The sequence below is a fragment of the Lepidochelys kempii genome, chromosome 7 (assembly GCF_965140265.1).
Source record: "Lepidochelys kempii isolate rLepKem1 chromosome 7, rLepKem1.hap2, whole genome shotgun sequence".
Lineage (NCBI taxonomy): Eukaryota > Metazoa > Chordata > Testudines > Cheloniidae > Lepidochelys > Lepidochelys kempii.
In genome coordinates this window covers 59,259,857-59,282,851 of record NC_133262.1, presented here as the reverse complement: position 1 = coordinate 59,282,851, position 22,995 = coordinate 59,259,857, and the positions used below count along the sequence as shown (strand labels likewise).

Here is a 22,995-nt window from a genome sequence, read left to right as displayed (position 1 = left end):
AAAAGGGAGAAGTGGCTAAAGGGAAGCTGCAGGTTCTCAGGAAAGCCAACTGTGTGCGCTGGATTTCCCATGTCTATTTGCAGAGCATTCAGAGCTGAGGCCTAGGCAGTGGCAGTGAAAGTTTCCCCACCCTCTTTGCAAGCCTCTTGGCTTCTGAGCTCAGCACCCTCCTCTGCTGATGCCTCTGGTGAACATGGCTCCGCTCATGTCTCCATGCACCATCTCCTCCAGGCTCAAGGGAGCTCAAAAAGCTGAAAGAGAAGGAGGACTTGTGGCACCTTAGAGACTAACACATTTATTTGAGCATAAGTTTTCGTGAGTTACAGCTCACTTCATCGGATGCATTCAGTGGAAAATACAGTGGGGAGATTTTATATACACAGAGAACATGAAACAATGGGTGTTACCACACACACGGTAACGAGAGTGATCAGGTAAGGTGAGCTATTACCAGCAGGAGAGAAAAAAAACCTTTTGTAGTGATAATCAAGATGGGTCATTTCCAGCAGTTGACAAGAACGTGTGAGGAACTGTGGTGGTGGGGGGGGGGGGGGAATAAACATGGGGAAATAGTTTTTAATGACACATCCACTGCGAGTCTTTATTCAAGCCTAAGTTAATGGTGTCCAGTTTGCAAACTAATTCCAATTCAACAGTCTCTCATTGGAGTCTGTTTTTGAAGTTTTGATGTCAAGAATTATAACATTCAAAAACCAGTCAGTGAACACTTCAGTCTCTCTGGTCACTCGATTACAGACCTAAAAGTGGCAATTCTTCAACAAAAAAAATTTCAAAAACAGACTCCAACGAGAGACTGCTGAATTGGACTTAATTTGCAAACTGGACACCATTAACTTAGGCTTGAATAAAGACTGGGAGTGAATGTGTCATTACACAAAGTAAAACTATTTCCCCATGTTTATTCTCCCCCTTCCCCGTTCCTCACACGTTCTTGTCAACTGCTGGAAATAGCCCACCTTGATTATCACTACAAAAGGTTTTTTTTCCCTCTCCTGCTGGTAATAGCTCACCTTACCTGATCACTCTCATTACAGTGTGTATGGTAACACCCATTGTTTCATGTTCTCTGTGTATATAAATCTCCCCACTGTATTTTCCACTGAATGCATCCGATGAAGTGAGCTGTAGCTCACGAAAGCTTATGCTCAAATAAATTTGTTAGTCTCTAAGGTGCCACAAGTACTCCTTTTCTTTTTGCAGATACAGACTAACATGGCTGCTACTCTGAAACCTGTCAAAAAGCTGAGGCACCCAAAATCAGAGGCCACTTGTATCTGATTGATCCAGCCAGAGTCCCATAATACAACCCCACAGTTCCTAACTCAGTCCCTGGGAGGCAGTACTAGAGAGGGGTCCAAGTAGGGCTTTGCCCTGGGGCACTTCTAAGGCCTAGTGTCCCGGAGTAAGCATTCTAGTCCTTCCCTCTCATAAGGGAACCTAACTACAGGCTGGTGCATCTCAGTGCGCAAAACATGTCATCAGTGACATCGGGGAGGGGGAGCTGTCCACTGTCCTGCTGTCATCCAGCCAGAGCTGTTGCCTCATGACTCCTGGTTGCCAGTCATTCCTCCTGTCCCCTGCTGCTGCCAGTCCCAGCTTGGCTCTCTGCTTCTCACCCAGCCTCTGCCCCAGCTCAGCCCACTGCCCAGCCTGAGCGAGCCCCTTGTCTGCTGACCTAGGTCACTCCAAGTCTCTCCTAGGCCAGGGGAAGAACACTAGCGAATATGCCACTCAGCTTAGTCACCAGAGCATTTCATCTGAATTAGCTGGCCCATCCCCAGTGGGAATTCCACCTTCAGTACAAACCAGGGGATCTCTTGTGACCTGATTGAAGCAATTCTGCTGGCCAAGGAAAACTACAAGGATTTTTCACACAGCTTCAGATAATGCACAGATGAATCACTGAGGGCCAAATGCTGAGGTGCTAACCCAGTCTGCACTTGGCACTTACTCGACCAAGGTTCCTATTAACTTCAATAAGCATTTCCTATGAGTCGGGACATCAAGGTTCGGCCTTTAAAGAAGGAAAATGACTAAGTCACATTTAAAGATAGCTGGAGACGCCTCCCTCCATGGCAACATGACCAGCTCTGTAATCCCTGCCGCCTGGTTTCTAGCTCCAACCAGAAATACAGTGGATAGTATGTAAGAGCACAGGGAGATCCGAGCTGCAGCCAGGGACACAGGAAACTGTCAGAGATTTCCCCTGTCTCTTAAGGGAAAAAATGTAACCGTTGCGGGAAGTCGCTACTTAATAAAAGATACCCAGAAACACAGAACTGACCTTCAAAGTGCTACGGAAATCTCCCGGCCTTCCCTGAATGTCTGGCTGCAGCCCTGACCTTCTTGTCTTGATATATATAATGAGGCAGACAGCATGGCTGCTTCCTTCTTCATGTTTCCGGTACAGAGCATTTGAAATAATAGTGATTTAGGCCTATTTACATTACACCCACTGACTGGAAGCAGTCTTCTATCCCATTGCAGGAGTCAACATTGATTTGGGTGGTTTCAAGCAGAGGCTAAAAAATGGTTTTCAAATTCCAGTGACCAATAGCTTCTCTCTGGTATTTGATCAAAGACACAGGATCACTCTCAAAGATCACCCGGTATGTAATCCAGACCCCAGGGATAAGCCAAAAAGCTCTCGTAGCCCCTTGTCCCACTGAACCAAACAATCATGTGCAGTGCTGTAGCCCTATTGGTCCCAGGATATTACAGAGGCAAGGTGGGTGAGGACAGATCTTTTATTGGACCGACCTCTGTTGGCAAAAGAGACACGCTTGTGCTACACCCACTTTGTCCCTCTGAAGTCAAACAGACATTTATGCTGCGATGTTTGCAGTCATTCACCTTTTATAAAGTGGCATTGTCTGCCAGCTAGAGCACAGGCCTGGGAGTGTGGACTCCTCAGCTTGATTCCTGACCCTCCCACTGACTCACTGTGTGACCGGGGGCAAGTCACACCACCTCTGGGCCTCGGTTTATGACCACTCTCCCTGTGAAATGCAGATAATACTATCAACCTGCAGCTCAGGGGGCTTTGTCAGGCTTATTTTACTACTACATGTAAAATGCTGTGGGGTCCTCAGTGACACCAGAGAACACCCAAGTATTACTGCTCTTGGATGCTGGGGTCTTTCTATAATAAAGAATCAAAGACCTACCTGTCTTCAGGGTCTGCCCATGCCCTGTAGTCGGAGGCAGCTAATTTATTCTCCAGTTGTTTGAAGCTAGTACAATGCCCCTCCTGTTGATCTTGTGGTCGCTTCTGAACATCCCATGGTGGTTCTTCTGCAGCAGGCTTTATCTCCGGGAGGAAGCTCGCCAGATGCAAGGTCCCTTTGATCATATGGTCAAGGAAACTCAGAATCTGTATGCAGATCTTGAGCCATGCTGGGAAAGGTTCTGACGAGTACAAGGCTGCATTCAAGAACTCTGCAAATGTCCTTCCTTTCTCGAGCTGCACGGGGACTTGCTGCCCCTCCTGTGTCCAGAAGCAGCCGAGTGAGCCGAGATCCTCCGCCAGCTTCTCAAAGAGGCCATTCCTTTGGAAGAAGTCACTGTTGATGGGGTCCAGATGCAGAGCAGCGGCTATCCCCTGAAGCGTGTACAAAACAAGCTCCAGGATGGGGCTATGCCCCGTGGCTGCCCATGCCCCAGACGGTGGGTCCTGTAATGCACCTTCCATGTCGGAGAGAAGGGACAGGAGTCCATTGAATCCACTGCATGTTCTGAAAGCCGAATGGCACTTGGGGTTCTCCAGGTTCCTCAGGAGAGACTGCGGCATCAGAGAGAAGGGAGTCAAAGCAAGCATTCAACCTCACATCACCTACGGTATCAAGTGGGACTAGACAATGCTCTCAGAATTTTGATTTCACTGAAATTTCAATTGTTGATCAAAAATGCGGGGGACAGGAGGAATGACATTTTTGCAAAACTTTCCCGCCTGTTTTTCAACCACCTCAAACATCAGCGATTTTAACATGTTTTCCGAAGGCATCTATGCAGCCAGCCCTGCAACTCAGGGATGGTGCTTACAAGGCTCCAACCCAGCAGGCGAAGTTCCAGTCCTAAACACGGCCTGTTGCTACCCTGTTTGGACAAAGCGGAGACCAGGAGTAGCCAACTTCCAGGAGAAGGGAGGATTCATGCTGCTCTTACAGGGAACTCTACGTCAACAGCACTAGAAGAGGTGCCCCCACTGCTTTCCCCAGAAGCCAGAGTATATCTGCTTTACTGCGGGGGGGGGGGGGGGGGCAGCTGCACCCATCTCCTCCTGACTCATAAAGAGCCCCCTGATGAGGTGGGGCAGGTTGGCGGGGTGCCCCAGAGCAGCGAGGCTTGGAGTGAATACCCAACAGAAATGCATGAGGCAGTTCACTCCGTCTCTGAGCTATCACTTCAGGTTGTCTGCAGATGTAGGCAGAGCTCACCACAACAGAGACTTTGCTCATGGTTGTGAGCTTTTCTTCACAACCAGGAGGGCTAGAAACCTACTTTTGTCTAAAAGTGAGAGCTGAGATTTCAGCGTAATTGCCTCACTCAAGGAGACAGGGCTATAGACATGGGCCCACAGTGCCAAGGCCTTAAACCAGCCCGGAGCATTCCACATACCTTAGAGCAGAGATTATTTTAAAGTGGTTTAAGCAAAACTCCTAGAGGCTGATGGGACTTTTCCAACAGAGTCTACTAATGGCTACAACCAATGTATTGAAAAATATTCCACATTCAATTAGCACGGATAGAGTGACCATACAGAGCCGTAATGGCCCATCAGGTGTTAACCAGAACCCAGCAACATAACATGGTCCAAAATATATTGCAGAGAGTAGGTTCTCCTAGCACTAAATAGGCAATAATAGTTTCCTGTCTCCCAGGGACAAACTTAGTTAATGCTTGTACAACCTTTTGGAGACAAAAAGTGCTGTGGGTCTGATCCAAAGGCCACGCATGTCGATAGGAGTCTTTCAGTGATTTCAATGGACTTTGTATCAGGCTATAAATGAGTGCCATGTATCACTGCATGTATTTAAAACCTAAGCCATTCCACTGTAAGTCAGAGATACTTTGGACCTGATTCGGGCCTCACTTACACTGGAATAATCTTGAGTGTAAAAATCAGTGAGAGAAGAATGAGGCCCAGTATATTTGCATCTAACCCATCCCTAACTTTTCCTCCTTGTGCAATTCATTAAATGCAGAAGCCACAAAAGATAAACAGAGGTAACACACTTGGCATTTGGGTTTGTCTCTTGCTACTTCGAAGAGCACTAAACCTTATGTTGGCCGAGAGTCACACAGAAAAGCCTCTCAAATCGAGAGGCTTAATTCCAAAGCCACTGAGGAGAAGCATTTCTATCATAAATATCTCTCTACAACAGGAGCTATTACAATGAGAAAGGGCTTGCCAGAACTGTAGGAAGGGGGACTTTATTACTGTCATTCAATTTCGCATGATAATGTATCAAACCAGGCAGAGACTCCTGAACAGGGAGTAAATTTAATAAGTTGGAGTTGAAGTTATCAGGATGGCTTTGACACATTTCAGGAAAGGTCAGCAGTAACAACATTTCCTCCAGCTCTAACTCAGTTACAATTTAATCGCCTATGAGTTAGTATTCCTCTGTCTTGAATCTATACAACTGGATGCCTGCTGGAAACTCCTAACTCAGTTATAGCTAACAGAATTTATTTCACATTCCATTATTTGTTATTCCTCATAATTGTCCACATGCCACTCTGGAATACGGGAGAGCTAATCACATTTGGGCTCGCAGTTTAACAGCTAAATATATATTAGCAAATCAATCTGAATTTGTGCCTAACACAATCACAGTCCCAAAGGGCACAGATAATAAATTAATTTGCTTACATTATGTTTTAACATGGTTATCATTTGTCAGAATTAGACATCAAAGTTGCATTTGTTCTCATATCAGTTCAGGAGCTGCACTTAACTTCTCCACAAACTATGGCAAAAGTTTGTTTGCTCAGGTCAGAGCAACAGGCTTTGTCCCCTGGTTTGTCAGATTGTTTTAATGAGCACAGTTACTGTACCACAAAGACTAGCTGCTGCATTAGCAGCTAAGAGGGGACTTCAAATACGGCCAGCTAATGAGTGTGGAATGCAATCCCAGCTTAATGCTCACAATGCTGCTGCTTTCTAGTTTGCCAACCAAGGGCCTAATCCAGAGTAAATCGTTGGGATTCTTTTCATTTACTTTATGGATTTTTGATCAGACCCTCTAGGAATGCATTAGAGAATATGAGTAAATTTCTTTCCATCCTCTTTATCACCTTCTCTCCAACTGAAACTAGATCCTTTTCTGATTTACACTGGTATATGTGAGCGATGACCCCATTGAGATCAATGGAGTTACACCTCTGCAAACGAAACATGAATCAAGCCATTTGTTTCATCCCCACACCCAACTCAGCTGCTACCTTTACCCTGTTCTACTTCCTCTGACTTCCTCTTTGCAAGTCTCAGCTTCCTCTCCCATCTGTCTCTCTTTTCTCCTTCTGCCGTAGCTGTACTCAACAGTATGTACACTAAAAGAAAAGGAGTACTTGTGGCAGCTTAGAGACTAACAAATTGCATCCGATGAAGTGAGCTGTAGCTCACGAAAGCTTATGCTCAAATAAATTTGTTAGTCTCTAAGGTGCCACAAGTATTCCTTTTCTTTTTGCGAATACAGACTAACACGGCTGCTACTCTGAAACCTGTCAGTACGTACACTGCAATTCTGTAGCTGTTATTTCTCTATTATCCATCTATTTTAACTCTCTAAAGCATTTTTCAAGACATTGTGGAATGGCTGTTCACACACCAATGATTAAAACACTCAGTAACTAGCACCCAAACAACCTTAACTCTGCCCCTGAATTTGACTTCACCTTCTTGCTGGTAATTAGGCTGGGAGCCACCAGCCATCTAAAAAACCAGGCACATTCAGAGCAGATAACAAAGCAAACAGGAAGCAATGTTAATCACCTTCAGCAGGTCCAGTTTCAGGTACAGCTCCCCTTGAGTGGAAGAGCAGAGGGCCCCAATAATTATGCTCATGTACTCTTCGGTGTTGATGACAGACAGCTGCTCCAAGATGCAGAGGGTGTCACTTCGGTAGCATTCATCATCCAGAAATATCTTGATGTATGGTACCATCCCATAATCTTTTATAACAACTGGGAATCAATCAGATGCCATTTGTTAGTTAAACCATGCTCAGTTATATGGGCACCAATTGATGTCCAATCACAATATGGTTTTGAACACAAAGGCAAATTTTCCATGTCAACTGCGCACTATCACAAGGCTCCAATTGCACACACCTAGTGTGTGTGTAAAAGTATCCAGTTTGTGTGCACAAATCAGTTACTAGTGACAGCACACAACTGGTCTAGTATCTAAGTGGATATGTAGATAACTGGTAACAGGTACCATGCAAGAAAATCCAATAGAAGGGACTGCTGTGTTATTTTCCTTAGTCTACAACCAAGTCATTATATAAATCATCCCAGGGTATCACTACAGAGTAGGTGACTAGGGACAAACTAGGGATTATTGGGGGAGGGGCTCACTAATTGTAAAGATATGAATGTTTTTAAAATAGTTCCTTCTTGGCATCTAGTGAATAGAGCACTAGACTAGGACTCAGGAGACCTGGGTTCTATTCCTGACTCAGAGACTGGGTGACTTTAGGCACGTCACTTCATCTCTCTGTGCTTCAGTTTCTCCTCCCATCCTTTGGCTGTCTTGCCTATTTAGACCAAGATCTTACAGGCAGGGCCTGCTGCTCAGTGTTTGTACAGTACCTAGCACAATGGGGCACAGATCTCAGCTGGGGCATGCAAGCACTACAGTAATACAATTAAACATGTTGTAATAATGTCTGAACTATTAAGAGAAACTTAATGAAATGAAAGGAAATGAACCTTGAAAAGAAAAGGAAATGAACCTTAAAAATGAAGAGGAAGTTTTCCTCTTGGCCTAGTGGATTATGGGGGTTTTCATGCTGCTGCTCTGAAGCATGTAATAAAATTTAACATCCTTGGGAGGGGGAATACCAAAGAAGCCCCCACCACAGTAGCATTTAAAAAGGGGAACTATACAAAAATGAGGAAGCTGGTTAAAGGAAAATTAAAAGGAACAGTCACAAGAATGAAATGTTGGCTAGCTGAATGGAAACTTTTTAAAAACTCTGTCATAGAGGTTCAAATTAAATGTACACCCCAAATTAAAAAAAAATAGTAAGAGGACAAAAAAAATGCCAGCATGGCAAGACTGCAGAGTAAAAGAGGTGGTCAGAGGCAAAAAGGCATCCTTTAAAAATTGGAAGTCAAATCCCACTGAGGAAAACAAAGGAGCATAAACTCTGGGAAGTCAAGTGTGAAAGTACAATCAGGCAGGTCAAAAAAAGAATTTGAAAAGCAACTAGCAAAAGACACAATAACTAAACAGCAAAAAAAATAATAATAAGTACATCAGAATCAGGAAGACTGCCAAACAATCTGTGGGGCCACTGGAGGCTCGAGGTGCTAAAGGAGCACTGAAGGAAGACAAGTCCATTGTGGAGAAGCTAAATGAATTGTTTGTGTCCGTCTTCACTGCAGAGGGTGTGAGGGAGGTTCCCATACCTGACCCATTCCCTTTAGGTGACATATCTGAGGAACTGTCCCAGATTGAGGTGTCAGAAGAGGAGGTTTTAACAAATTGATAAGCTAAACAGTAGTGAGTCACCGGGACCAGATGGTATTCACCCAAGAGTTCTGAAGGAACTTATATGTAAAATTACAGAATTACTAACTGGTATATAACATAGCACTTAAATCATTGTCTGTACCAGATTACTGGAGGATAACTATTGTAATGTGGATTTTTTTTTAAAAGGCACCAGAGGCGATTCTGGCAATTACAGGCCAGTTAGCCTAATTTCAGTACCAGACAAACTGGTTGAAACTATAGTAAAGAACAGATTTATCAGATGCATAGATGAACGCAATTTGTTGGGGAAGAGTCAACACGACTTTTGTAAAGGAAAACCATGCCTCACCAATCTATTAGAATCCTTTGTGAGGGTCAACAAACATGTGAACAAGGGTGATCCAGTGGGCATAGTGTACTGGGACTTTCAGACATCCTTTGATAAGATCCCTCACCAAAGGCTCTTAAACCAAGTAAGCAGCCATAGGATTAGAGGGAAGGTCCTCTCATAAATCAGTAACTGGTTAAAAGACAGGAAATAAACGGCAAGAATAAATGGACAGTTTTCACAGTGCAGACGTAGATACAAGGGTCTCCCAAGAATACGTACTGGCACCAGTGCGGTTCAACATATTCATAAATGATCTGGAAAAATGGGTAAACAGTGATGTGGCAAAGTTTGCAGATGATACAAAATTACTCAAGATAATTAAGTCCAAAGCAGACTGTGAAGAGTGATAAAGTAATCTCACAAAACTGGATGACTAGGCAACAAAATAGCAGATGAAATTCAATGTTGATAAATTCCAAGTAGTACACATTAGAAAACATAATCCCAATTATACATACAAAACGATGAGGTCTAAATTAGCTTTTACCACTCAAGAAAGAGATCTTGGAGTCATTGTGGATAGTTCTCTGAAAACATCTGTTCAGCATGCAGTGGCAGTCAAAAAAACTAACAGAATTTTAAGAACCATTAGGAAAGGAAAAGATAATAAGACAGTAAATATCATAATGCCACTATATAAATCCATGGTGTACCCACACCTTGAACACCGAGCACAGTTCTAGTCTCTCTATCTCAAAAAAGATACATTGGAATTGGAAAAAGTATAGGGAAAGGGAAACAAAAATGATTAGCAGTTTGGAACAGCTTCCATATGAGGAAAGAGAAATAAGACTGGGACTTTTCAGCTTGAAAAAGAGACAACTAAGAGGGAGGTATGATAGAGGTCTATAAAATCATGACTGGTGTAGAGAAATTGAATAAGGAAGTGTTATTTATTCCTTCATGTAACACAAGGACCAGGAGTCACCCAATGAAATTAATAGGCAGCAGGTTTAAAACAAACAAAAGGAAGTCCTTCTTCACACAACGCACAGTCAACCTCTGGGACTTGTTGTCAGGGGATGTTGTGAAGGCCAAAAGTATAATAAGGTTGAAAAAAGAATTTGATAAGTTCATGGAGGATAGGTCCATCAATGGCTATTAGCCAAGATGGTCAGGGATGCTACCCCATGCTCTGAGTGTCCCTAAGTCTCTGATTGCCAGATGCTGGGACTGGACAACAGAAGATGGATCACTCAATAACTGCAGTGTTCTCTTAATTCCCTCTGAAGCATTTTACATTGGCCACTGTCAGAAGGCAGGATACTGGGCTAGATGGACCATTGGTCTGATCCAGTATGGCCGTTCTTATGTTCTTACGCATTAGGTATTGGCCACAGCTGGAGGACGGGAGCCAGAGTAGATGGATCAATGGCCTGATGCAATATGGCCATTGCTACATTCCTGGCTGTCCAACATGATTTCTGAATAAAACATACAAACAGAAGAAGGGAGTCGGATGCTTACTCTGCTGTACCCAGGCCATCTAATACCAAGTATCACAAAGGCGATGCTGTGACAGTTGAATCATCACCTTCTCTTACCAGCATTCCTCACAGATCCCAGGACAAGGGCAGCAACCATCTTCAGCATCACACAGGTTAGCTCTTGCTCAGTGCCTTGCTCCAGACAGGGTGCTTGGGTCCCGGCTGCATATTCAAAACAAAGAGAGTTCCCCCAAAATATCCCACAAGACACCTGGTTACTGGTAACTAGAATTCCTCGCAGCACAAGTGCTCAGCAAATACAACTCCCTTGAATGCTGGCACAGTCTACATGAAACCTACAGCACCTGATAAAATACTGAAAGAGAGGAAGGATGGTCCAATAGTTAGGGGCTAATCTGGAACTCTGGAGACCTGGGTTCAATACCTTTGCTTTGCTACAGACTTCCTGTGTGACCTTGGCCAAGTCACTTAGTCTCTCTGCACCTCAGTTCCCCATCTGTATAATGTAAATAATAGCTCTGCTCTACCACACAGGGGTGCTGTGAGGAAAATACAGTAAAGACTGTGAGGTGCTCAGACAGTATGGTAAAGGGACCTATGATAGATATGTCCATATTGTCTTTTCAGCTGGCAGAATAATCAGAACCTCCTTCCATTCCCAGACAAGACTCTTCATTAAGGCTCATTGACTGAGCACATGTCAGTGACATAAGGATGAAAATACATTAAAGAATATAGTAGTGACCAAAAACCAGATTGTTACCAACCCAGGAAATTCAAAATTAAGGTGATACTTAAAAGGAGGCCAAACACTTTAAAGTCTGAAAACGCACCATGAAAGCACCCAAACCACCTCTGCCCCTGTAGTGAAACCAGCTTCCAACCTTCCTGTCAGTGTTTCTTTTGTACCTAGAGCCTGTTTCCCACGAGTACAACTAAGTGTTTCCAGGATCAAATCCCTACATTGTCAGATGTGTTGGTTTTTTTTAGGAGTTCATACACTATGGCAAAGGACATAGATTCATAGATATTTAGGTCAGAAGGGACCATCTTACATGTCTAAAAACCAACATACTAATGCAATGACCACGCTGCCATGTTCTCATTTGCCCTTTATTATCTTTGTTTATAGACTAGAAATCAGCCAAGAAAATTGACATAACTGAATGGCATTCAGGCAAAGATAGGAGAGAGACTCACAAGCTCACTCATAACCATAACTCCTAACCAGGATGTGAGTTTTCAGGAGCCATGATCTCTTTCCTTGGAAATCTATATCTAAGTAATCTGTTTCATGTATTATGACATAGTATTGAAAGTGGGCCTGCAAACTCCCCGTCCCAAGCGGGTTCAAAATCTGAATCCATCACTTGACAGAATCTTTAGCCCTGATAATTAGAGAAGACCAGCTCAAATCCCACATCCAAATGACCCCATCTTTGGGGCGTTGGAAGTCCAGATCTCAACCCCAGTGTTACATCTGGTGCCCTGCTCTGATTTGTATGTGCTTTGTGTGCATTCCTTGTTTTCTGCCTGCGACAGTAACAATTAGAGCTGTGGCCTCTCATTAAGGATACCTTACTTTTGCAGTGCCAGGCACGGGGTGACTGGCCCTTTAAATGAAGACGGTCTGGCTCCCCTGTCTAGAACAGATGCGCCCAGTTTGGCCAATTAAGAGGGACTATAAAAGCACCTGAGGCTATAAAAAGCCAGGCTGTCGATAAGGAAGGGGGAGCAGGAACAGCAGTAAGTTTCCTTGGAGAGGCTGCCACAGTCCCTTGGAAGGAGGGGCAGTGAGGAACAGGGCCTCTGGGGGAGAGCCCTGGGAGGCAGTGCTCAGTCAATAGCGTACTGCAGTGAGCCCGAAGCAGGAAGGACTGAGCGAAGGGTAGGGGAAAACCCCCAGGGAGCCAAGGACATGCTCTCCTTGTTTTCCTCTCTGTTTGGAAGATAAAACTGGGCCTGGGAAGAGACTCTGGGAGTGGCTGTGGGTGCTCCGGGGACCTTGCAGCGCCCTCGATGAGACAACCTAAGCCTGATTTTCAGAGGGGCTGAATGCTACAGCACCCAGTGACTTTAACTGGAAACAAGAATAGTCAGCACCTGTGAAAGTCAAGCCCAGGCTCTCAAGTTGGGCTCCCCAGGAACCCATTGGGCTCCCAAGGAACACAAACTGAAACGCTAATTTTGGTAACTTGGGCCCCCTTTTTAATGGCTGCCACTGGAGACGAAACTGCTGAGAGGTTAAGTCCTGTGGTTGATGCATAGCCCATAAGCTGGGTCATATGATGCGTGGAACTGGAGAGAGTCGGATTTCAGGAGAAAACTAGTTTGGTGTGGCATCAGCAGCTCAGGAATTTAAGCCAGGGCCAGGCAGCTTCCATACAAACTCTAGCACCTTGGCATGTAACACTGGCCTCTCTACATGCTCAGTGTAGATCTCTTTCCTACAACTCTGCCTGCCCAACCATTCATTGCCAATGAAACAAGCTGTACCTGTCTTCCTCAAGATCTTGGCTTGCTTCCTCAGCTGAGTCAGCAGCTGGCCCAAGAGCCCCGAGTCTCTAAATATGTCAGTGAAGAGCAAGTCCCTCTTGGTGATGCTGTGAAGACACCGCAGAGCAGCTATGGTGCAGAACGGCACCAAGTTCTCCTTTATCAAACACTCAACCTTCTTCAGGATTTCATGGGGGATGTAGGACAGTTCTAGCACCACTGATTCCACCAGCTGGAAGAACTGTATCTGAACCAGGTGCGGTTTGAGGGGGATAATGTCAGTGAACTGGGAGATGGGCTGTAGCGTCCATTCCAAGAGGAAGAAGTTCATTGTGTCCCAGGCCCACATGGTTTTTATAGCCAGTAAGATTCTCCTACAGAGGTGCAGGTCACTGGTTTTCTGGAAGATGGACTGCAACACCTGAAAAGCTTGGAGGTTTTTCACTGTCATTCCTGAGAAACAGAAATCAATCCAGATCATTTTAACCACGCTTATCTCAGGCCCAATACAGATGCCCTATCTGCACCATTAAGGCATATCTAAGAGCACAAGTCAGACACAGATCCAATCTCAGCAGGTATCGGCGCATAGGGGAACAGGCGAATAGTGGGAACACCCCTCTCCTGATCCTCCTCAGGACCCAGAACTGTGCAGGGGTGACCCTCATCATAACTTTATGCAGTGCCCCAACTCCCCTGAGCCATGTGGGCTTGGAGAAGAAAAGTTTCCAGGGAGGAGCCAGCCCCAGGGGCCAGAGAAGCTGAAGCTGGCAGGGGCAGACACAAGAGCACGCAGTGGGTACCACAGGAAGGACTGGCAGGCACGGCAGATGCCATGAGCGTGTTTTCTACAGGTCTGACTCCAGATATTCTCTGTCCCGTGCTGACTTGCTGTTTGCTCCTGGCCCCTCTTGCCTTCTAATGCCCAGTCTCTGCACCTCAGCCTCACTCCACCTGCCCTCCATAGCCTCTTTCCCTTGCCCTGTCCCACTCCCACCCTCTCCTGGTCTCTCGGCTTAGCTAGTCGCCTTCCAACCAAATCCCACTCCACAAAATTTAAACAAAAACAAAAATAGTGATGCTAGCATGGTGCTGGGAAACCATCCCACTGATCCCTCTGTAGGTTCTACCCCTTCCTCCACGCTGGGCCTATCTTGTCTATTTAGACTGTAAGCTGTTCAGATCAGGGACTTTGTGGGTGGTACAATTGTGGGTGGTCCACAGACAGTACCAAATTACTAATCAGAACAGGTAAAAAACTGCATTTAGAGACAATAGAAATGTTTTGAATGTTCTTACAATGTCAGCATTTTTTTATGAAAAATTGTTGGTTTGCTAAGTTTTCATCAAATTTTCCATGTATCCTTTAGGCCCCCCCCCCATCTTGCAAACACTTACACATCTGCATAAGTCCCCACTGCCTTAGAAATAAGAAAGTTTTCAAAAGTGATTTTTTTTAAACAGTCCCACTATGTGACGATGGTGATAGAATAATCTGGGTTTTTTTTACATTTCTCATTGTAAAATGAGAATTTTTTTTTAATATAAGCACAGTTCATGTTTTTTTGAAAAGAAATACTATAAATGAGTTTGAACATTTATATGATATTTTGTCCATTTTCCAGCCAGCTGTACTGACCATGTTATCCATGCCAGGTGGGTTATGACACCTCTCCATTGCAGCTAGCAGTGTGAACGGCAGCTTGTGTAGATGTACCCACACTAGCTGTACTCTAGTTAGCTTGCTAAAAATAAAAGTGAGGATGCAGTGCCCGGGTCTCAGCATTGGCTGCACAAGCATGTACATACCCCAGCAGCGACAGGCGGGCCTGTGCAACCCACACTGAATCCCACAGTTCTCAGTTCTATTTTTAGCAAACTAGCTGCCGTTAAACCAGACATGAGCTGCCATTCATACCCCAGGTCACAATGTCGATGTAACCTTAGTTAACTTTGGAATTTCCTGATTTGCATGTTTAAATTCTCCACCTTAGCACTGCAGGTGCACACATGCGATCATGTACATTTTCTTCTCTATCATGCACATGCTGTGCATAATGATTGCTTTTCCCATGCTAAGCCCACAGTAATATTTGTACGTGTATATACAGTACCAGAGGATTGTGTCTGTTCAAAATCAAAGTGCGGTAGCTGAGGATGTGTAACGTTGCCAGAAACTTTCAGTTCAGTTTTCCCACAGACTGTGAGGCAAGTCAGTATATCCAGCACCTCTTCGACATGGTGGTCTCCTTCACTGTGCGGAGATCCCTCCCATCTAAAAACAAAGAACGGGGTAGTCATATGCTTGTGGCTCAGTAATATTTAAAATAACCGGTCCTTTCACTAACACATTCTACAGGGACTTCAGATACTGAAGTAACAATTTCTCACTTTTCTCCCTCCCCCAGATCCCTCCACCACAGTAATCTGTTATGCTTTCTGTTACACTGATTGGACGACTGATTGAACTGAATTGCTCTCCAGACAATCTTACAGTCTGACTAACTCCAAAGTTGGATTGGGGAAGAACTAAAAAACTGAACCAGATAATTAAAGGGCTGAGGTCAATAAATGACTACAAAAGAGGAAAGAAACTAGCCAATGTTGAAATTAAGTCCCATTACATGTACCAGTAGAAGTGCGATCCACAGCACCAGCTGGAAAAAGGGAAATTTTTCATAAAATATATATCCCGATTTTTTGGGTCAAAATTAACAAATTTATAATTTAAAAAAATCAAAATTTAGAATATTTCAGGCAGCTCTAGAGATCCAACCCAGAATGCTAGCCCTGTACTTAAAAATAAAATAAAAAAAGAAACACAATTAGCAAATATATAACATATATAATTCTTTAGTTTCTACAAAACTGCCTGAGATTTACAGACCCATGGGCCCACTAGAAGGGGAAGACATTGTTTAATCTCAGATGTGTGCTATCCATATGGTATTAGACACATGGATAATGCATTGAAGTCTCTGTTAAGCCATAGGCTGGTTCCAAACATCTCCCAGATTTGCAGTAGCTTAGATCAAAGGGAGAAAGAGCAAGTGGTGAAAAGCAGTCAGCCATGTATCGTGTTGTTACGTCCAGTGCTCTTACGATTGAGACTAATGCAATCTTTCTCCTCAAACCTATTTGTGTGCAGGTGTATGCCAGAACAAGCTATCATTAGGAATTTAAAAAGCCTCAGGGAATAAAAGACCATCTTTTCCCCCTCTACGGTTTCCAATGGGGGTGATGGGGAGCTGGTTGTGACACTGGCAGGCCAGGTGGCAGTTCTTGCCAAAGCTGAACACATTAGCTCAGAACAGACAAACTCATAGCTGGAGACCAGACCAGGTTACTTATGTATTAGTGTTGTGCAAAATAGGTATTGGTTTTATAAGAATGTATTTAGTGTTTAGGCTGTAAGTGGCTGAACGTATTTATCTTCTTTGTAATGTTTGTATGCCATTCTGTAAGGAAATATGTACGTTTTGCTTTATAACTTTGAAAATGTTTGCTCTAAATTTGTGAACTGAGATGGGAAGAGTGTTTTCCCCCTGCCTGTCCAAAAGAACTATCAAAATCAAACAGGTTATCAAGGAAAATCGCAATACAAAGGCTGGCAGCTGTGGTGGAAACTACGTTGGATGGTACAGTCTGGAGGGACCCTCTTAACTTGAGGACGTAACTGTGGGAACAAGACTGCTCAGTGTTTTTGGGGAAACTGGTTCATGGTTATTCCACTGGCTATTGATGTAGTAAACTCAGGGCCTTAATGAAGAAGGCAATAATGGTGGAAACAGCAGACAAAACTGCTTTGTGTTTTGACCCAAGATCAGAGGTGGGCAAATGATGGATTTTTCTGATTTTGTGGAAATTCTGAAGCAATTTATTTTTTTGAGTAATATCCACGGAGCCCATTTAAAAAAAAAATTGTTTCAGGTTGAAAGCAGTTACTGTTTCTACTCTGAGCAGAAACATTTCTTTCAACCTGAAACAAAAACACTTGGTATCAATTTTGAGCCTTTAAAAAAAAAATTTAAATTCTACAAAAAGAGAAAAATTTAAAAGAAAAATTCATCTTGAACTGAAAAATCAAAATGTATCATAAATGTTGATGACATTTTTATTTTTTTCAGAATTTTTTTAAAAATGTTTTATCCTCACTGAAACAATTTGGCAAAATCAACATTTTGTGAACTGTTTTAGTGTTGCCAAATCTGCATTTTTCACCAAAAAAAGTTTTGGTCAAAAAATTTTGCCCACTCTACCCAGGGTAACCCGTGGGTTGTGTCCAGGTGTGAGCATATTAATCCTAGACATGCCCATTGGATTTACCTTTTTACTTAGAGATCTGCTCCATCAGGTGAAATGCTTCCTCTGGATAAAGACTTCACGACCAGGGGAGCCTTTCTGAGCAAAGTGGGTCTGGTTGAGGTCTCTCCTGATATTATCCGTATCCTAGTGTTTGATTAACAAAACCTGGCCTGTGTCTCAATTTAGGTAATTCCCTAACCTACCTCTAGATTAACTTCTTCAATTGGCACTTCCCCTTGTGGTTTCAATGGGAGAAGTTTTCAGAGTAGCAGCCATTTTAGTCTGTATTCGCAAAAAGAAAAGGAGTACTTGTGGCACCTTAGAGACTAACAAATATATTTGAGCATAAGCTTTCATGAGCTACAGCTCTCTTCATTGGATGCATTCAGTGGAAAATACAGTGGGGAGATTTTATATACACAGAGAACATGAAACAATGGGTGTTACCATACACACTGTAACGAGAGTGATCACTTAAGGTGAGCTATTACCAGCAGGAGAGCAGGGGGGCGAGGTGGGGTGAAGAAAACCTTTTGTCGTGATAATCAAGGTGGGTCATTTCCAGCAGTTCATAAGAACGTCTGAGGAACAGTGAGGGGTGGCGGGGGGATAAACATGGGGAAATAGTTTTACTTTGTGTAATGACCCATCCACTCCCAGTCTCTTTTCAAGCCTAAGTTAATTGTATCCAGTTTGCAAATTAATTCCAATTCAGCAGTCTCTCCTTGGAGTCTGCTTTTGAATTTTTTTTTTTTGTTGAAGAATTGCCACTTTTAGGTCTGTAATCGAGTGACCAGAGAGATTGAAGTGTTCTCCAACTGATTTTTGAATGTTATAATTCTTGACGTCTGATTTGTGTCCATTTATTTTTTTACATAGACACTGTCCAGTTTGACCAATGCACATGGCAGAGGGGCATTGCTGGCACACGATGGCATATATCACATTGGTAGATGTGCAGGTAAACGAGCCTCTGATAGTGTGGCTGATGTGATTAGGCCCTATGATGGTGTCCCCTGAATAGATATGTGGACACAGTTGGCAACGGGCTTTGTTGCAAGGATAGGTTCCTGGGTTAGTGGTTCTGTTGTGTGGTGTGTGGTTGCTGGTGAGTATTTGCTTCAGGTTGGGGGGCTGTCTGTAGGCAAGGACTGGCCTGTCTCCCAAGATCTGTGAGAGTGATGGGTCGTCCTTCAGGATAGGTTGTAAATCCTTGATAATGCGTTGGAGAGGTTTTAGTTGGGGGCTGAAGGTGATGGCTAGTGGCGTTCTGTTATTTTCTTTGTTGGACCTGTCCTGTAGTAGGTGACTTCCGGGTACTCTTCCTGGAGAAGTTACGCTGTGGTTCTGCTCTTTAAACAGCATTGCGGTGTTGTTAGTGGTTTGCTAAATGTGACCCTTTGTTATCAGCAGCTTAGTGCTTCATCTGCCCACTATGTTACCTGCATCTTTCTAAAATGCAATTGAAATTTTAAAACAAGCCATCATCACCTCTGAAAATTATATCTAATTACACCCATGCTTTATCATCCCCTAGAAACCCAGTGAAAACTCCATACTCACCTAAGTAAAATTTTTACCAGGAGCTGGTATCCATCATTATTTTCAAACTCCAAAAGCAAAGCTGAGGAGATAGGATAGGAATCCTTCACAAAACATAGGATGATGCTAACTGCCTCACACATGTCAGAAGCCGGCAAGGTGTCAGCCAACTTGAATAGATTCTGAATGGCTATCTTAATGCAGTCCGCAGCTGTGAATAAATGAGGGCACATGTTTAGTACTGACAGCCTGATGTTACAAACAACTGCAAAATCACAGACAAAATGCAACAACATGCTTGAAATTACATTTCCCAATCAAACAGGGCAGTTAATTCCTCTTCTGGCTGGAGAAGAGATTTGGGGGAAGTGGGGGGGGGCGCAGAATACAGGAATACACTGCTAGCTTTAGTAACTAGACTAAAAAAATTTAAAAAACCCAAAAACTTTCATTCCTCAACTCCCATTACATTTCTGTGTTTGACCCACAGAAACACAAGCAGCTTCATGAATATAAATCTGCCCCCAATTAAATCTGCATACTGTGAGTCCAGCCCTTTTAATACATGGTAAGTAAGTGGATGATGGACAACTAAATTATCTTGTATTAAGATCATCACATATACTCAGATAGAGATTAATAGTTTTGCACAATGAGGAGGAGGATACGTTTTGTTCTGAAGCTACCATTGGTGACTGGTCTTTTCCATTTAGTCTAGTAGCCCACCTTCCAAGTGTGATCATGCTGGCAATTCTTAGACAACTCACCTGCTGTCAGGACTACCTCTTACTACACAAGGACCTGATCTTACAAGTAGTGTGAATGAAGAAACCATGTTTGGGCACTTTTGCATAAAAAATAAAACACATTTACACCCTATGAGGAGGTTCTGATGGCAGGATGTTGATTATAAATTATCTGGATTGTTTTTTCTATTGCAGGGTGGAGCTAAGTAATCTTTGCATTTTTTTAAAAGATGAAAACACTCCTAATCTAATGGAAAATTCCCTCTAGGAAGAAGCCAAACTATCACTGGCAACCAGTCAGGATTCTCCAATGCACTAAGCGCTGCAGCTGACAAAATGTCAGCAAGGTGCCATGCAAATATCAGGAGAGCAATACTTAGAATGCTGGGGAACCCCAGAGATGCCAATTGGCTCTGGGTCATGTGACGTGTAACTCTTTAATGTATCTCTTGGCTTGGGTACCTTTGGTGGAAGTGGGACAGGACATGACATGCTGCTGCCTGTAACTTTCTGTTCTATGCATAAATAAAGGACATTGGTTCCCACCAGCACTAAATTGAGCTCTAGTCCAGAAGTTCATGGAGGTACGTAGAAATGAAACCTAGCCAAGTGTGATTTTTCTTAGAGGAATTCATTCCACAGGTGCTCAGGAAAAACCAAACCTTGTAAGTACATGACGGCAGTTTTGGTCTGGGCCTTTGAAATTGTTCGAAGCACACGGCCTGTGGGTGCTTTCCATGAAAGGTTGCACTGGTCCCAGAGGGAGGCCATTGCTATAATTAGAGACTGAAGCTCGGCAGCTGACAGAAGTTCCTCTAAACCTTGTTCCTCCCTGTACAAGTTGAGCATTGTCTGGAAAAGAAAATTGGTTGCAATGCAAATTAAATGCAGAATTTTGGGAAGCATATAAGGGCTCCATAGGCTTGAATATATTGGGTCAAATCTGACCCTATATTAGTGGATGCAGTTCTACTGAAAACAAAAACAGCTGAATACTTTATGCTGTGTAACTAGTTACTGCTATGGCCCCTATTACCATAATATCAGAGCCTCTCCCAAGTATCTAACCATCAGAACAAGAAGATCTGTCTTCATTCCCAGCCTGCAGACGTAACATGATTAGTTTATAGTTCAGGTGTGTAGGGGGCCATGCAGGTGTAAAAATTGGAGGGAAAGATAAATTGATGGAATGAGATTTTCATTCTCTTCTGTAACTGGCCACTTCCAGGGTCATTCTTATCTCTTGCAGCAGGGAGTTCCACAGCTTGGTCCCAGCTCCAGTGGAAGGTCAGTCTCCCACTATCACTGGTCTCTGCTAATTGGTTGACAATGTCATTGTTCTGGTGGAACTCTCATAGGACCTCATGGCTGGAAGCAGAAGTGATCCTTTAAGAAATGTCTTCTGCCCAGTAGAACGTCTCCTTAGTTTTAATATGTAAATCTTTCCTGCACCTACACAATCCCTCGTTGCACCTTCAAATACCTAAGAATAGTGATCCCTGCCTTAATCACATTTAGTAAGGATCTCTGGCCCCATACTTAATACAGGATAGATGGCATCTTTCTACCTTCTCCCTGCCCTTGCTTGTAGCTTATATGCAGCTCACTGCTCGTTGTAAGCCAAGCACATAGCACGCCAAAGGCAGACACATAATAAATATCATGTATTACATTACAGGAGGTCCAAGGTACAGACCTGGTCTCCTCCCATTAGCTTCCATGGGAATTAAGGCCATTTGGCATTTTGCAGAACTAGGCCCTATTTTGTGGGCTGGTCAGAAGATACCACTCAGACCCCCTCGCAATTGTCAGCATCGTCACGTGCTTTACTGTCACTTAGATTTCTAAACAGTATCTGAGATTTTCAAAGCAAACATTTACCTTCAATGGGGGCTGTGTGTTTATGTTGGCATTGGAAATCTCAGCCAATACACGTAAGGGGAAAATCAGCTCGGTAATTCAGTGTAACACAAAACTCTGGGCTAGCCTGTGCCAGCAACATACTACAGATACAATGAAGTACCACTCCAGAGGGAGCCTTTGGATTTCTCTTCTGGCCCATTGAGAAATTTTACTGCTCACACCCTTTAATCTCTCATGAAGGAGGGGTCCAAACTGTACTTATGGAAAATCCCTATTGAACTTGACAGTGATTAAATCAATAGGGCTCCATGGATATTACTCAAACTCTATAGAATCTGACAGACAGTGAGATCCTTTCTCTAGAGCTGTTAAGACAACATACAGAATGCCAGAGAACAATAGCCCCTTGTTCTAGAATTCTATAGGGTGGCTTAAAAATTCTATGGAAAGTTACCATTCTCTATTAAGTCCCATGGTCTTTTTCAAAAGGACTGAATAGGCTGTTCAGGAATCCTTGCTTCTTCCCTATACTCTCTTTCACCACCTTAGTGAGCTCAGGCAATTAATGATTCCTGGAGGTGTGATTTCCAGTCCTGGACTCCCACCAGATCAAAGCTACTCACATGCTACTCAATAGCTGTTAGATTTCATCCCCCCCTCAAATGTCTAGAATATGCCTCCCATGGGTTTCATGGTACAGCCATGCAGCCTTCTGAGTTCTGGGACAGCCAACAGTACACTTACATCACTGCAGACAAAGGCAAACCTAAACGAGACTAAAACAGTGCCCTTTTTCAGGAAATGAGAGACAAGATGGGTGAGGTAATGTCTGTTATTGGACCAATTTCTTTTGGTGGATGAGACAAGGACAATCTCTAGTAGCTCAAAAGCTTGTCTCTGTCTCTTCCGCCAACAGAAGTTGGTCCAATTAAAGATATTACTTCACCCACCTTGTCTCTCTCATTTCCTAGGATCACCACAGCTACAACAACTCTGCAAACATTTTTTTTTTTTTAGGAAACTCATGCAACTTAACAAGCAGGCTCTGACACAGAGCTGCTCAGAACTTTTCATGCAGCACATTTCCCAAGGAGAAATGTGGCTTCAGCCAAAGCAACGTTTTTCCCAGGAATGGGTCAATTCTGATGAAAAACTTTGGATTTTCCTATGGGAAATGTCAGCATGAAGACTCGTTTTGAGCTGATACGTAGGAACACATTTTTGTTTCAACTTAAAAATGTCACATGCCTTTTAAAAAACAAAACAAACTGACATTTTAAGTCAAAATGTTGATTCAAAAGAAAAATGTTCGTTTCCAGCTGGTTCAAAACATAGGAAAACTGAAACTTTTGGACAGAAAAGTTTCAAGCTAGTATTGGAAAGAACAGCACAATCCAAGCACATCCGGCTTAGCATGATAAACTGATTCGAACTCCATCCCAAAGTCTGAGTGAGCACCAGCATCCATTCCTCTTC

The 22,995-nt window shown here is 43.4% G+C and overlaps 1 protein-coding gene across 16 annotated transcripts in view; it reads right to left on the bottom strand.

The window, feature by feature from the left end:
- Positions 1-22,995, bottom strand: part of WDFY4 (WDFY family member 4) — a 247,143-nt gene that overhangs the window by 185,562 nt on the left and 38,586 nt on the right. For 15 of the 16 annotated variants that reach the window (XM_073353062.1, XM_073353061.1, XM_073353064.1 and 12 more), the window contains 7 exons: positions 20,319-20,508; positions 18,932-19,121; positions 15,178-15,338; positions 13,064-13,516; positions 10,664-10,768; positions 7,019-7,209; positions 3,189-3,802 (listed from right to left, as the gene is read on the bottom strand). In XM_073353062.1, coding sequence (XP_073209163.1) covers positions 3,189-3,802; positions 7,019-7,209; positions 10,664-10,768; positions 13,064-13,516; positions 15,178-15,338; positions 18,932-19,121; positions 20,319-20,508 — 1,904 coding nt within the window. Of the gene's footprint in view, positions 1-3,188; positions 3,803-7,018; positions 7,210-10,586; positions 10,643-10,663; positions 10,769-13,063; positions 13,517-15,177; positions 15,339-18,931; positions 19,122-20,318; positions 20,509-22,995 lie in introns of those variants that run through there. The other variant, XM_073353070.1, reaches the window with a different exon arrangement.